General features: G+C 35.5%; 1 protein-coding gene across 3 annotated transcripts in view; it reads left to right on the forward strand.

Moving 5' to 3' along the window:
* Window positions 1-16,756, forward strand: part of LOC148615461 (serine-protein kinase ATM-like) — a 74,099-nt gene that overhangs the window by 20,664 nt on the left and 36,679 nt on the right. For all 3 annotated transcript variants that reach the window (XM_088590357.1, XM_088590358.1, XM_088590359.1), the window contains 9 exons: window positions 787-957; window positions 4,003-4,163; window positions 5,300-5,552; window positions 5,771-5,874; window positions 6,349-6,475; window positions 10,838-11,052; window positions 12,230-12,329; window positions 13,971-14,051; window positions 15,564-15,722. In XM_088590357.1, coding sequence (XP_088446483.1) covers window positions 787-957; window positions 4,003-4,163; window positions 5,300-5,552; window positions 5,771-5,874; window positions 6,349-6,475; window positions 10,838-11,052; window positions 12,230-12,329; window positions 13,971-14,051; window positions 15,564-15,722 — 1,371 coding nt within the window. The remainder of the gene's footprint in view (window positions 1-786; window positions 958-4,002; window positions 4,164-5,299; window positions 5,553-5,770; window positions 5,875-6,348; window positions 6,476-10,837; window positions 11,053-12,229; window positions 12,330-13,970; window positions 14,052-15,563; window positions 15,723-16,756) is intronic.

Here is a 16,756-nt window from a genome sequence, read left to right on the forward strand (position 1 = left end):
AGGCAAACAGGTAAGATAACATCAAAACTTTAGAGGTTACATGTAAACAGGTAAGGTCACATCTAAACTATAGAGGTTGGCAGTAAACAGGTTAGATAACATCAGAACTAAAGAGGTTACAGGTAAACAGGAAAGATAGCATCATAACTATGGAGGTTACAGGAACATCAAAACTTTAAAGGTCACAGGTATACAGGTAAGGAAACATCAAAATTATAGAGGTTACAGGTAGACAGGTTAGGTAACATCAAAACTATAGAGGTTACAGGCAAACAAGTAAGATGACATAAAAATTATCTAGGGTACAGGTAAAAAGGTAATTTGTTTATTTGATAAATTATTAATTTGTATCACCCAAAATATTGATGATAAGTCTTTTCAAAATTAAAGCATGAGAGAAAATATTTGTTTTTAACATCTCAGCTGTTAGTGGTGGTTTCAGTAGTTTCAGGCCAATTTCAGTGAAATGTGATGGTTCAGTGACAATGGGTTTAGGCCTATTATTTTATGGACAGTTTGACTGATTCCTGAAAATGTCCTATTGGCATATTTTACAAAGTTTTGTATCATTGTGACATCACAAAATATTACTTCAACATAGTTTTCAAAACATTTATAAAAATGAAAGGTTTAGGGATAATTAGACAAAAAAATACTATAAAGCTCAGTTTTCAATGCAAGCACATGTTCAATTAATGAAGTATGCAATTTCAAATCTATTTAAAACACTAGTTTTGGGTACTAATATTTTTCTTATGTTTAATTATATATAAACTTTAATTTCAGGGAAAACTAAGTGTCGAGAGAGCACAAGATGAGAAAAACAACAGAACAGCAAGTGCCTTGACAATTGTGGGCAACATCATGTCTACTAGTGTTGTATGTGAAAATAAAGCCATTGTAGCGCTGTGTCAGCTGGTTAGAGAATATGAGATAGACATCAGACAAGTTCAAAATGTAGGACTCATAATTATGTCAGCCATATTGTATTTAAAAAAAAACATTATCAGTAGTAGTTGGAACTTAAATATCTTTTGAATTTTCTTTTTATTTTTGTTTCTGCTGGTCTAAGAATGTTTAATAGGGAATTTTGTCTTTTAAAAAGAAAAAAAAACAAATGAGACTTTGATAACTTGTTTTCTTTGATATCATTTCATGCTGATTAATTTTGTATTAGTTGTATGATTTAATTGAAATTAAGTTAAATACAGTCTGTTTTGAAAAGACAGCATCACTTTGTGGCACGTTAGTGATTAAAATATATATTATTATTGGCCTTTTCAGATTTAGCAACTCTTCTTGAATTCCAAGTAGTTTTTGCATAAAAAAATTTATTTTATCATCTTTGAAAGAGGATATGATGCAATTTTCTAGAACTTTTAAAATTTTCTAATTTCCACGGGAAAATTTATTTTCCCTCTACAGAAATCTACATGTAACTTTCCTTGCACTTAATTACACTTACCATGGGTAACAGGAAATGAAATTCTTGAGCCCTGTCTTGTTTCTCAGAATTTTATGCAAACAAGCAGTAGACATCTATAATGCACTATATCCGTATTTGATTTTACAGCCTTTCCTGAGGTCACGTACAAAAATGTTAAATCAATTATTTAAGTCTATAGCATAAATGAATATTCTGTAAATTGTTTATACTCTATTACAATCACCTTGTCTGTCTGTCAATTTGCACATTACACTTTTCTGTAACAGTTTTCTCAAATTCTATTGGAGGAAAACTTAGATATTTGGTATATTACTTTTGCATGATGACTTGTACAGTATCACCACCCCCTTTTCCAGGTTTCTCACTTATCTTCTTCCTGTTTACCATATAGTACTTGTTTAGGTGATGCAGATTTTCAGAAGTTTTTCAGCTGCTATTGGAGGAAATGCTTATACAATTGGTATTTTGCTTTTACTTGATGAATTGTAACATGTCTTCTCTTTCAAGTTTCCTTGCTCATCTAGTTCCTCATTACATAATGACTTATAAATTAAAAAGGTGATGTGTCATAAATTTTCTGTAGCAGATTTTTTCAGCTCCTAATTGGAGAGAATACTTAGATATTTGGTACATTTTTGGGTTTTTGATTTATCAAAATACCCTATGTCACCGGTTCATGCCTGGAACTTCCCTACTGTTTCAGAACACTACACAAAAATTAGTCCAAATGTAGTTCCTTTTTAATCATTCAATACATCTTTTATAACCTGTAAATATTTTTCTGGCAATTATTCATCTCAATGATATTCTATTCTGCAAATAAAATTAAGATCTAGTCTTTAAATGAAGATTTTAGTGACTCCTTGTCTAGTAATTATTAGCCTTTAGGGAATGACATTCTTGCAGTAATGTGTGCCTAAAGCATTAAATGTGCTAAGCATTTTCCATTTAATGCAAACATCAGTCAAAATCTCCATCTTATCATCAAATATTTTATGATTTATAAACAGGAAGTGAAGAGCAATGATTTTAACCAAGTAAAATTCGCAGTAAAATTCAAGTTGATGAAAAGTGTCTTGTTTTGAAAATCTTAATATGTTGATCAAGGAAATTATTTTCTTAAGCTAAAATTAGTTACATTTGAGTATAATTACAGTGTAGGATAATACTCTGTTGAAAAAGTTTTAAATGTGATTGCAAATTAACTTTGAACAGATTTAAAAAAATGGAAAAATGGTGAAACAGAACAAAATTTGTAAATGTGTGTAAAGTTGGATACTGTTTAAGTATCGATTACAGTTTTTTACTTCAGAACTGATACAGGGAAGATATGTAAACGTATAGAAAGGTCTGAAAATTTCCCAACAATGTTAGAAATGTCAAATTTGCGATACAAATTTTTAGTCGTTCCCTCCGCGGGACTCGAACTCGTACCGCTGTGACGATGTATGGTATTACGGGACAATTCATTTAGATGTTACTATGTAGGATAGAGGATCAAATTAATGATGCATGTCACAATAAATCAATATTATACAAACGTCTGAGAATATATATATATATATATTAAAAAATATGGGAAATGCAAATGTGTGATTATAGTTTTATTTTATGTCATGTAATCTTTAAAATTTTGTCCATGCTACAAAAAACAAAACCCCCAAGTGCTAACAGCAATTTGATTAGTACTATTGCCATCACTTGACATCCGTAGTCGTCGTTAACAATTTTTCAAAACTCTGGAAATACTAGACTGATCAGAACCAAACTTTGTATGAATGTTCCTTAGGGTATTCTGCTTAGAACTGATCTGAGGATTTTTCGTCCGTTGTAAAATATGGCTGCCATCACTAAAAATAGAACATAGGGGTCAAACTGAAGTTTTTTACATATATCTTGAAAAGTGTTAGGTGTAGCCATTCTGACGTGGATAAAAGTATTCAGTATGATGAGATCTATATGGTGAAATTTTTGTTCCAATCTGTGAAGCCGTCTTGGAGTTATTGCCCTTTTTCAACATTTTTTCCTTATTTTTAATGTTTTTTCTTTCAAAAAACTTCATTTCTTTAACTACTAGACCAATTAGAACCAAACTTGGTATAATTGTTCTTTAAGGTGTTGTGCATAGAACTGTTGTGAGGCTCATACCAGGTAAGCGATTTGGGCTCCTGGGAGGCTCTTTATGTATATTGCTTTTGCACAATAACTTCCAGGTTCCTTGCTTATCTAGTTCCTGTTTACTATGCAACTTTGGTAATTTATATTGTAAAATTTAATTTTTTAAGCTTTTATCGGAGGGAATACTTAGATATTTGGTGTATTGTTTTTGCATGATGAATAGTACCAGGTCTCTTTGCTTCTTACTTCCTGTGTACCATAAATAGTTGAATGGGTGTATTCTTAGCATTATGAAGCATGCACCATTTGGTTGCTTTTATTAAAAACTTGGGACTTTCCAAAGATTATAGACATTGTGAGTTTTCTTTATAATAGAGAGTATACAGTATATTGGGTTATGTCTGTGCCTACAGCTAACTGTCCACTTTGTTTTGTAGGTATTAGAGAGAGTATCCAGTTTATTGGGTTATGTCAGTGCTTACTACTACATGTCCCACCATATCCCTTACATTCTGAATCAATGGCTTGGACTTAGTTACCCAATAGGAGAATTTCCTTACCAGCTAGCTTTCTGCTCAAACCGTGTTGAGTTCTACAGGTATTGTCCAACATGTTTTCTACTATAATACTGTATGTCTATTTCCCCACTCAAAAATGACAGCTAAAATACTTTGTAGATTCAAATGAATTATTTAGTAGAATGTTCATCTTGATCTTGATTGTTTTTCTATTCTTTTGCTTCAGAGACTATGGTAAGAGCCACAAACGCATGGTCGAATCATTATTAAGCACTGCTGTTTATCTAAAAATGAATTATTTTAGCTCACCTGGCCTTTTGGGCCAGGTGAGCCATTGCCATCACTGTGTGTGTTGTCTGTCCTTGTCATCCGTTAATATCTTTTTCAAACATCTTCTCTTCTGAAACTACTTTACAGATTGTAAACAGACTTTGCATGAATGGTATTTTTGACAATCTATGTGTTAGGATTTTCGATCTGACGAAAAACATGGCTGCTGTTACTAAAAATAGACCATAGGGGTCAGATTGCAGAATTTAGAATAACTCAAAACAGTTGAATTTGGCTAAATTATGGCAGGAGTATAATTGTTCAGCATGCCGAAATTTTCATAAAGATCCGTTGACGGATGATTGAATCATGGATTTCTGAAATTTTTTCCTGAATTTTATATTTCCAAATTTGAAAATCGTCATCTTCTGAAACTACTGGATGGATTGAAACAAAAGTTAGTATGAATGTTCCTTGTAACATCTTTAACAATCTTTTACGTGGGGATTTTTGATTTTTCAAAAAACATGTCACCCTTACTAAAAAATAGACCTTAGGGGTCATATTGCAGAACTGCAGACATTTTTGGGTGTCGAAGAACATGGCCGCCATTTATAAAATTGAGGATTTGCGGAAATAATGGAAAATTAATGGGTTTAACAAAATTTTTAACAGTAAAAATGATCAGCATGGTGAGACAGACCAATGAAGAAATTTTCATAAAGATCGTTGATATGTTCTTGGAGTTATTGCTCTTGAAGAGTGAAAAAATGACTGTGAGAGATTATTTGGGTGGTTAAATCAGATGCTTTCAATTGATGATAAGATTCTTGTGACATTAGTACTGTACAGTAGGGTCAAGAGTCCAGCTTTTAAAAGCTAGAAAGACTTTTATGGAGTAGGGGGAGCGATTCAGGCTCTCTAGAGTCTTTAGTTTGTTTTTCAGAGATTTTTACCCCACGATTATCCCCCTCTTGATAATTAAGCGAAACATCCTGTGGGGAAAAGAACTAGTTACGGAGATACGGGAATCATGGGAAGAGATATTGAGACAGTGTATTCCACAGATAGTGGTTCACATGTTCCCATTATTTGCTCTAGCTGAGAGTGGAACTGTTTCTATAGATGAAGGATTAAAGAACAGGGTTTCTAATGCCAACTCCTGTTATGATCTACTGACAAAGGAGACAACCAAGGAGGTAAAGTAGAATTTATGGATGCCAGGGAGAGTATTATATTTAAATGATCTTTTGTTATGGCAAAAATAATGTTAAACTTCTAAACACTTCATGTGAACAAATTAAACAATATAAAGATTCTAACACCGCTGAGAGTCTCACATGGCTAAAAATAGGAATATCTTTGATTATTTAGTGAGAAAAGAATGTCGAATTATTTCCTTCCTTTGTTTTACTAGGTTGTAGAGAAGACTTTGGTATCCAGATTAGATGATGTTGTAGTTAATATACTGATGTGTTTGTATGATACAGATGACGAATTCGTCAAAACAGGGAGTATAAAGTACTAGTTAAATTGCTATTCATTTGTCTGTATGGCCAAATTTTTCCTCCCTCTGTCAACTGCTTTCAACTATAAAAACTACTGACGTATTGTTCACCTCATGCTTAAAACTTTTTATGTTTTATGTAATTATGACATCAGATTGAATTGCTGATCCATTTGATCAGACTTTAGTGTTACATTCTGATACAGTCCAGTCAAGACCATCAAAGGTTTTCTTTCATATCCTGACATAGTATTGCTATTGACAACCTTTGATATTAACGGAAGTAAGAAGTGATCTGATAATAAAACTAGTAAACGCAACCAGCCAATCACTGAATTAAGAATGATTGCAAAAGCAAGTAATGAATTGTACTAATTGTATTATCTATGATAAACAAATGTCATCTTATCCCCTATAGGAATATAGACTAAGTACCAAATCCACCCTGACACTAACTTGGTAAAATGTTATCTCATTTTCTGTTTTAGGAACATTGATCCAGAACCAAATCCAACCAGTTATAACACATACATAGTAAGATCTACGCTGGACTACATCACTGACAGTTTCTCCGGTGGTAGTAAAACTCTTGTCGAGGTTCTGTCTAAAAACCAGGTAGACATTTTATCATTTTCAATTTTATAAAACATTAAAGATTGAAGTTATTACTGTGATTTTCACAAGTAGTGAACAAAACTTGTACATGGTATGTATATTAACCTGAGAGTATGTCTGTAGCTACCACATGGTATGGTGCCTTAACCTGAGAGTATGTCTGTAGCTACCCCATGGTATGGTGCCTTAACCTGAAAGTGTTTTTGTAGCTACCACATGGTATGGTGCCTTAACCTGAAAGTGTTTTTGTAGCTACCACATGGTATAGTGCCTTAACCTGAGAGTATGTCTGTAGCTACCACATGGCATGGTGCCTTAAGCTGAAAGTGTTTTTGTAGCTACCACATGGTATAGTGCCTTAACCTGAGAGTATGTCTGTAGCTACCACATGGCATGGTGCCTTAAGCTGAAAGTGTTTTTGTAGCTACCACATGGTATAGTGCCTTAATCTGAAAGTGTTTTTGTAGCTACCACATGGTATGGTGCCTTAAGCTGAAAGTGTTTTTTTTAGCTATCACATGGTATAGTGCCTTAAGCTGAAAGTGTTTTTGTAGCTACCACATGGTATAGTGCCTTAACCTGAAAGTGTTTTTGTAGCTACCACATGGTATAGTGCCTTAAGCTGAAAGTGTTTTTGTAGCTACCATATGGTATGGTGCCTTAACCTGAAAGTGTTTTTGTAGTTACCTTATGGCATGGTGCCTGAACCTGAAAGTGTTTTTGTAGTTACCTTATGGCATGGTGCCTTAACCTGAAAGTGTTTTTATGTAGCTACCGTATGGTATGGTGCCTTAAACTGAGAGTATGTCTGTAGCTACCACATGGTATGGTGCCTTAACCTGAGAGTATGTCTGTAGCTACCACATGGTATGGTGCCTTAACCTGAGAGTATGTCTGTAGCTATCACATGGTATGGTGCCTTAACCTGAGAGTATGTCTGTAGCTACCACATGGTATGGTGCCTTAACCTGAATGTGTTTTTGTAGCTACCATATGGTATGGTGCCTTAACCTGAGAGTATGTCTGTAGCTACCACATGGTATGGTGCCTTAACCTGAAAGTGTTTTTGTAGTTACCGTATGGTATTGTGCCTTAACCTGAAAGTGTTTTTGTAGCTACCATATGGCATGGTGCCTTAACCTGAAAGTGTTTTTATATAGCTACCACATGGTATGGTGCCTTAAGCTGAAAGTGTTTTTGTAGTTACCTTATGGCATGGTGCCTTAACCTGAAAGTGTTTTTGTAGTTACCTTATGGCATGGTGCCTTAACCTGAAAGTGTTTTTATATAGCTACCACATGGTATGGTGCCTTAAGCTGAAAGTGTTTTTGTAGTTACCTTATGGCATGGTGCCTTAACCTGAAAGTGTTTTTATGTATCTAACGTATGGTATGGTGCCTTAAACTGAGAGTGTTTTTGTAGCTACCACATGGTATGGTGCCTTAACCTGAAAGTGTTTTTGTAGCTACTGTATGGTATGGTGCCTTAACCTGAGAGTATGTCTGTAGCTACCACATGGTATGGTGCCTTAACCTGAGAGTATGTCTGTAGCTACCACATGGTATGGTGCCTTAACCTGAGAGTATGTCTGTAGCTACCACATGGTATGGTGCCTTAACCTGAGAGTATGTCTGTAGCTACCACATGGTATGATGCCTTAACCTGAGAGTATGTCTGTAGCTACCACATGGTATGGTGCCTTAACCTGAAAGTGTTTTTGTAGCTACCACATGGTATGGTGCCTTAACCTGAAAGTGTTTTTGTAGCTACCACATGGTATAGTGCCTTAACCTGAAAGTGTTTTTGTAGCTACCACATGGTATGGTGCCTTAACCTGAAAGTGTGTAGCTACTGTATGATATGGTGCCTTAATCTGAAAGTGTTTTTGTAGCTACCACATGGTATGGTGCCTTAAGCTGAAAGTGTTTTTTTTAGCTATCACATGGTATAGTGCCTTAAGCTGAAAGTGTTTTTGTAGCTATCACATGGTATAGTGCCTTAAGCTGAAAGTGTTTTTGTAGCTATCACATGGTATAGTGCCTTAACCTGAAAGTGTTTTTGTAGCTACCACATGGTATAGTGCTTTAACCTGAAAGTGTTTTTGTAGCTACCATATGGTATAGTGCCTTAACCTGAAAGTGTTTTTGTAGCTACCACATGGTATGGTGCCTTAAGCTGAAAGTGTTTTTGTAGCTACCTGATGGCATGGTGCCTTAACCTGAAAGTGTTTTTGTAGCTACTGTATGGTATGGTGCCTTAACCTGAGAGTATGTCTGTAGCTACCACATGGTATGGTGCCTTAACCTGAGAGTATGTCTGTAGCTACCACATGGTATGGTGCCTTAACCTGAGAGTATGTCTGTAGCTACCACATGGTATGGTGCCTTAACCTGAGAGTATGTCTGTAGCTACCACATGGTATGATGCCTTAACCTGAGAGTATGTCTGTAGCTACCACATGGTATGGTGCCTTAACCTGAAAGTGTTTTTGTAGCTACCACATGGTATGGTGCCTTAACCTGAAAGTGTTTTTGTAGCTACCACATGGTATAGTGCCTTAACCTGAAAGTGTTTTTGTAGCTAGCACATGGTATGGTGCCTTAACCTGAAAGTGTGTAGCTACTGTATGATATGGTGCCTTAATCTGAAAGTGTTTTTGTAGCTACCACATGGTATGGTGCCTTAAGCTGAAAGTGTTTTTTTTAGCTATCACATGGTATAGTGCCTTAAGCTGAAAGTGTTTTTGTAGCTATCACATGGTATAGTGCCTTAAGCTGAAAGTGTTTTTGTAGCTATCACATGGTATAGTGCCTTAACCTGAAAGTGTTTTTGTAGCTACCACATGGTATGGTGCCTTAACCTGAAAGTGTTTTTGTAGCTACCACATGGTATGGTGCCTTAAGCTGAAAGTGTTTTTGTAGCTACCTGATGGCATGGTGCCTTAACCTGAAAGTGTTTTTGTAGCTACCACATGGTATGGTGCCTTAACCTGAAAGTGTTTTTGTAGCTACCACATGGTATAGTGTCTTAACCTGAAAGTGTTTTTGTAGCTACCACATGGTATGGTGCCTTAACCTGAGATTATGTCTGTAGCTACCATATGGTATGGTGCCTTAACCTGAGAGTATGTCTGTAGCTACCACATGGTATAGTGTCTTAACCTGAAAGTGTTTTTGTAGCTACCACATGGTATGGTGCCTTAACCTGAGATTATGTCTGTAGCTACCACATGGTATGGTGCCTTAACCTGAGAGTATGTCTGTAGCTACCACGTGGTATGGTGCCTTAACCTGAAAGTGTTTTTGTAGCTACCACATGGTATGGTGCCTTAACCTGAAAGTGTTTTTGTAGCTACCACATGGTATAGTGTCTTAACCTGAAAGTGTTTTTGTAGCTACCACATGGTATGGTGCCTTAACCTGAGATTATGTCTGTAGCTACCATATGGTATGGTGCCTTAACCTGAGAGTATGTCTGTAGCTACCACATGGTATAGTGTCTTAACCTGAAAGTGTTTTTGTAGCTACCACATGGTATGGTGCCTTAACCTGAGATTATGTCTGTAGCTACCACATGGTATGGTGCCTTAACCTGAGAGTATGTCTGTAGCTACCACATGGTATGGTGCCTTAACCTGAGAGTATTTTTGTAGCTACCATATGGTATGGTGCCTTAACCTGAGAGTATGTCTGTAGTTACCATATGGTATGGTGCCTTAACCTGAGAGTAAGTCTGTAGCTACCACATGGTATGGTGCCTTATCCTGAGAGTGTTTTTGTAGCTACCATATGGTATGGTGCCTTAACCTGAAAGTGTTTTTGTAGCTACCATATGGTATGGTGCCTTAACCTGAGAGTATGTCTGTAGCTACCACATGGTATGGTGCCTTAACCTGAGAGTATGTCTGTAGCTACCACATGGTATGGTGCCTTAACCTGAGAGTATGTCTGTAGCTACCACATGGTATGGTGCCTTAACCTGAGAGTATGTCTGTAGCTACCACATGGTATGGTGCCTTAACCTGAGAGTATGTCTGTAGCTACCACATGGTATAGTGCCTTAACCTGAGAGTATGTCTGTAGCTACCACATGGTATGGTGTCTTGAACTGAGAGTGTTTTTATGGCTGCCATTTGGATTGTTGCCTTAGCTTCTGATATGAAAAAGACTGATAAACCTTTTTTACTGTATGCAACTAAGTTTACAACTTGCCTTTACATATAAAAGTAAGAATTGTTTTTCGAAACATTTTTTTAAGTTTGTCGTGCAGATATTTTGATACAACAGAAGTTGGTGTACTTCAATGAGGTTGGATCAACAAAAAATTAAGTTTATTTTTATATATGTTAGTTGAAATTTACAGGATTCTATTCAGAAAATTTTGTTAGAACTTGCCAAGAGACTAAACAAACAACATAGACTTCATGAGAAGAGAAGAATTTTTCTGATGTATAAACTATTCATCAAGCTATTGCTGAGGGAGTTTGTCCACCAGTTAGGAGGAAGTTGGGCTTATGTACTAAGGGAGACAATCCACAGACTGATTAATATTACTAAGGATGTCTTGAAGATAAGTAGGTGAGTTGTTATGCTGAGTGTGTTTGTACACTACAGGATCTGCTTTATTAAAAAAATTCTTCCAGACATGAGTTTAATATAATTTTAATATCAGGCAATGAATATACTACTTCATTCATTAAAGAAAAGAGAATAGTTTCTGACTGGCAGAAAATGATCAGAGAACTAATAGGCAGGTTTCTGACTATCAGCTAAGTTTAGAGAATTGATAGGCAGGTCTCTGACTGTCAGATAAGGTTAGAGAATTGATAGACAGGTCTCTGACTGTCAGATAAGGTTAGAGAATTGATAGGCAGGTTTCTGACTATCAGATAAGTTTAGAGAATTGATAGGCAGGTCTCTGACTGTCAGATAAGGTTAGAGAATTGATAGACAGGTCTCTGACTGTCAGATAAGGTTAGAGAATTGATAGGCAGGTTTCTGACTATCAGATAAGTTTAGAGAATTGATAGACAGGTCTCCGACTGTCAGATAAGTTTAGAGAATTGATAGGCAGGTCTCTGACTGTCTGTCAGATTAGGTTAGAGAATTGATAGGCAGGTCTCTGACTGTCAGATTAGGTTAGAGAATTGATATGTAGGTTTCTGACTGTCAGATAAAGTTAGAGAATTGATAGGCAGGTTTCTTACTGTAAGATAAGGTTCGATAAGTGATAGGCAGGTTTCTGACTGTCAGATAAGTGTTAACCCTCCTGATTTCTGCAGAAGAATCCTGAAAAACAGACCTTTCTCTTACAATTAGTCTCTCAGCAGGGAGACACAAAACTCCTGTTTTTGTGGACATCTACTGCAAGACCTCCTGTGATTGTATTTTTCATTTTTCAAGGGTGCCATTTTAGGTATTTATATATGTACCAGTGGTCTCGTATGGGCTTGGTAAATTAAACGCTTTGAACAGCTGATTAATGCTTGGAAGATCACATGTTTAACAAATGGGTTCTTATGGAGCAGATGGATATACCATAATGATCCACAAGTTCATGATGATGACCATAAAACTTCAATCTTGTAGCAAGATAACTCAGTAATATGATAAAACATCTATGGAGTTAGATATAAATGAATATTTTGTATACTGATTTCTAAATATGTTTAGTAGTTAAGATTCCAAGTATATTATAACATACACAGTTTAGCTCAATCTGTCATTGTTCCCTTTATATGTATGTCTGGTACAGGTCTGGTGTCAGTGATTATGGATATAGTGAGAACATAATGTGTATGGCTCTTCAGCTTCTGAGGGATATCTGTACTGTGGGTTTGGAAGTCTGTCCAGAGGTAAGTTGACTTAGTGAATGGAAACCTTTAAGTTATTTTATTACATGTATCTTGATGTGTACTTGATAATAATGCTTGGATCATCAAACTGACTTGATACAAGAAATTATTGGCTCAGTTTGCAAGAGGCATGCACCAATTACCCACGTATGGATCCCCTTTCTTTTGAAGGCCAATGAAATTATGTTTAACTGTGACGTTCCATGGATCGATGAATTGGTTGTTGTGACCGTTACTGTAAACAAATGCAAATAAAATGTGGTACATGTACAGAAATGTCATAAATCTCTTAAAACCTTTATCTTGGCATGATACAAACAAACTGTTGTACTAGATACTTTAGGACTTCAGTAGATACAATTATACATGCACAAATCAAATGAATATTTCCATCCAATGTTTATTGTTGATTATAGTGGGTTACAGCACCTACATTTTAATGTACAATTCATATTAACAGTGAGCAATCTTCTTGGGGGCACTCGTTATACTCATTTTGTCGTTTTCAGTTCCATTTTTCTGGAATTATAATCCCCAATTCAGATTGCACAAATGCCTTTACATTATCAACCTGCTGGGCTCTCCCAGGTTATCTTTTACTTCCTTAAAGTTTTTTCAATGGTTAGAAATCAGTTGTGGCATCTGCCGGGCTCCCTCCAGATATCTAGTCCACAGCTTTCAAACGTCAGTAGGTGTGCCTGCCAGGCTCCCCCCACGTACTAAGATAAGGTAGGCGTGTCTGCTGGGCTCCCCCCAGACACTAATATTAAGGATGTAGGTGTGCCTGCTGGGCTCCCCCCTCCCCCCAGTACTAAGATAAGGTTGTAGGCGTGTCTGCTCGGCTTCCCCCAGACACTAAGATTCAGGATGTAGGTGTGCCTGCTGGGCTCCCCCCAGATACTGATTTCTAAAATAAGTTTGTTTTCTATGAGTAGTCCCTAGATTGCCAAATTATGTTTTATGTTTTTTATTATTGAATATTATGTTTATGTAGATGTTGTGTCCTGATGTTTTACTTGGTTTAAATGTAGTTATTTTAATAGATTTATCAACTTCATGTGTTTACAAAGATGTTATAGGTTTTGAATATATACACTCACCATCTTGTTAACTTGTAAGATACAAATGCACAGTAAGATAAGATGAACGTATACATGTACATGTTTTTACTACATGTAGTTTTTTAAATTCCATGAAACTAACACAGATGTGTTGTCAGCAAAATGATGGAAAAGATGTGGCAGAAGTTTGATATGTGTTGAACTTGCATAAATGGGTGCCCATTTATGCAAGTAACATTTCGTTTTAGATATTGACTTCATTATGGTTAATATCAGGGCTGGTCTTAGTGGGCTCATCTGATATTAACCATGATAAAGTGACTATCAAAAACATAATACCATTTTTCATAGATTTTTTGGCACAAAAAAAGAAGCAAACAATTTTTCAAATATGTTCAAGGTATTTTAGGCCAGCTTAAACACTTTAAAGTTATTGTCAGAGGACTACAAACTTCAGGGTTTTATTAATTAACTCCATTTGAAGGGGGATAATTTCCTTTGTAAGCATGCACACACAATTTTTTTTCAAATTATATGAGTCTTAAAAAGAATACATAATTAAATTGATGGGGTTTTACAGGAGCTGAGTAAATACTTATCTTTCATTGTTGGTAACCTGAATCCCATGGTTGTTTTACCTTCAGCAGACATTACACAAGAGGTATGAATAATAAATAACCATAGATATATAATACTCAGAATTGCGATGGGGACGCCGAAGTGCGATGTTCACGCTGATCTGCGATGGTCAAGGCTGAAGTACGTTGGTTGTTTAACACAAATAAGCAGAAGTGCTTTGGTAATTCAACATCGCCACAAAATTTTATGTGCATAAATGTGTACAATGTTAGAGAGAAAACTACCAAAACTGAAAGATAATTAAGTCATGAAAGTAGCTAGTACATTGTTGCATGCATCATTACTAATTTTGAGTGTTAACAATACATGTATTTAATGCAGTATCAAAATAAAAAAGATACATTATGATACTCAAGGTAATTAGAGAAACATAAACTGTAGCTACAGGTAACAAAAGGTAGCAGATACCGAAAGTCGTATTGCATGCATCGTGAAAATTAATATATTAGATATAATAAAAAGTTTTAGCGGGACCACTTTAATTTGTTATCTTGGAAAAAAATGTTGTTTTTTATGAATTTGATATCATGGATTTTTACCTTTTGTAAGACATGCTTTCACAACGAATCATGGAGCATATTCTATAGTTGAAAGGTGAAATAGAAACTGCAATATACGAGTTCAATGACTGTATTAGAATGTCGAGGAAACAAATTAAGTTCTGGTGGACCAGACTGACACATCCGCAGGGAAAAAAGTGCTGTCTCATACTACATTACATTTGTATTTGCAAATTCTACAGATACTACCGATCAGATGTGTTTATGTAGTACATGTAGTTTATATGCTAATACAGAAATCTATTCACAAACGTTCTAGAGCTTAGCTAGTCAAAACATATGTTCACATTAAAGAGTACTCGTCCTTGTAAAAGAGACTGCCACTTTTTTTTTCAAATTTCCACTGGGTGTAGGAAAAAATGAAGTAAAATTATTAATTGTATTTTTATAATTTCCTCAGTAGTTGGAAGTATGAACGAAATGAAAGCAAAGTTATTTTTCTGATTGCATGTATACTAATGTCATATCTGTCGAATTCAAAGATAATCATATATTTACGGTTTCAACAGAAAAAATCTACATAATAGTCAAAACATTTCAGCATAAGGCACCAAAAAAAAAAAAACTCACCTGCTCGTAGTGGCCAAAGCATTTCCGCGTTTCTATTGCCAGTCAACAATCATGTCTAACCATCGCAGTTCAGTGTGATCATAAACGCACTTCAGCATACTACCATCACACTTCCGCGCGACCATTGTTCCTCCACATCCCAACGTGGTTCCGAGTCTTGCAGATATATTAGATACATTCATTGAGACTTTGAATGAAACATGCTTGTAATTTTTTTTTCATTTCATTGTATGTGAGATTCTTTTCATGAAATGTTTTAAGACTTGTTTTGGATAGAATCACACATATACTTACAAAAGTCCAGTTAAACTTTAGATTGTAAGGTTTCAATTCTAAGGTCTTCCAACTTTCGTAATATTCTAACAGAGGTTAGAAATTTCTATTTTATTTCGTCTATATATCAGGCCAGCTTACTACTACAGTTATTGATAGTAGACAACCATGCCACCCTAAGGCAGTCCATTACTAGTTTGGATCCGTTCCCTGATGATGAACAATACCAACAGTTTTCAAAGATTTACAGAAGATTGAAGTATGCTGATGGACCATTCTCTCTCACACAGGTAAAATACTAAAACTTGATTGATATTGATTGTTTGTTACATGAAACTCTTCATTTCAGGGTAAACATATTAGAACAATTTGATTCCATACTACATTAAAACTTGTTTACAGTGGACAGTAAGGGGACTGTATGGTTACAGTGGACAGCAAGGGGACTGTATGTTTACAGTGGACAGTAAGGGGACTGTATGTTTACAGTGGACAGCAAGGGGACTGTATGTTTGCAGTGAACAGTAAGGGGACTGTATGTTTACAGTGGACAGTAAGGGGACTGTATGTTTACAGTGGACAGTAAGGGGACTGTATGTTTACTGTGGACAGCAAGGGGACTGTATGTTTTGTTAAGTTTAGAAAGGTCTTTAGTTTTCTTTGTGTCACTTTAATCCATAAATGGGAAGTCAAAATTGTAAATCTTTAATTAATTATGAGTTATAGCCAAAAATTTAAGTATAACATCAATAAAAGCAAATTATCATTCAAACATACATGAACATTATACCAACTTATGGATTCAGTAATCTGTTTATTCAAATTTAAAGTTTGTTAACTTTTTTTCCAAAGAAGAGGTCAGTGTGTCTGTCAGATCATTCTTCAATTCCATTCATCTGTGGCAAGGGAAAAATTTCCAACAAATCCTTAGTTTTCAAATAATTTTGGGTAGCTTAAAATGACATCCAAGCTTTACAGGGCCACATGTTCTCAATTTTACTTTTAGCCTTGGAAGTTTTCATCAATTCCAGCGTTTTGTTTGTAACATGGTACTTGTTAAAAAATTCGGATTTCCATTTAGCATCAAGTCATTTCAGTTAAACTGTACTTGTCATCAATAGTACTGCTAGATAAAAACTGAATGGAACATTCAGGTCTTGTAGCTCCAGTGGTTTGAGAAGTTCTTTGAGAGAAACTCCATCATCCAGGTTATTATTTAGTTCCTCCTCCAGTGGGCCATTCATGGGGAAATCCGAAAAACATCCTTAATAGATATTAATAGATATATTTCTGATAGCAAACTTTTAACCTAAGTCCTTTTTAG

The sequence above is a fragment of the Perna viridis genome, chromosome 6 (assembly GCF_037379345.1).
Source record: "Perna viridis isolate PV_CMFRI_1.1 ecotype Kerala chromosome 6, ASM3737934v1, whole genome shotgun sequence".
Classification (NCBI taxonomy): Eukaryota; Metazoa; Mollusca; class Bivalvia; order Mytilida; family Mytilidae; genus Perna; species Perna viridis.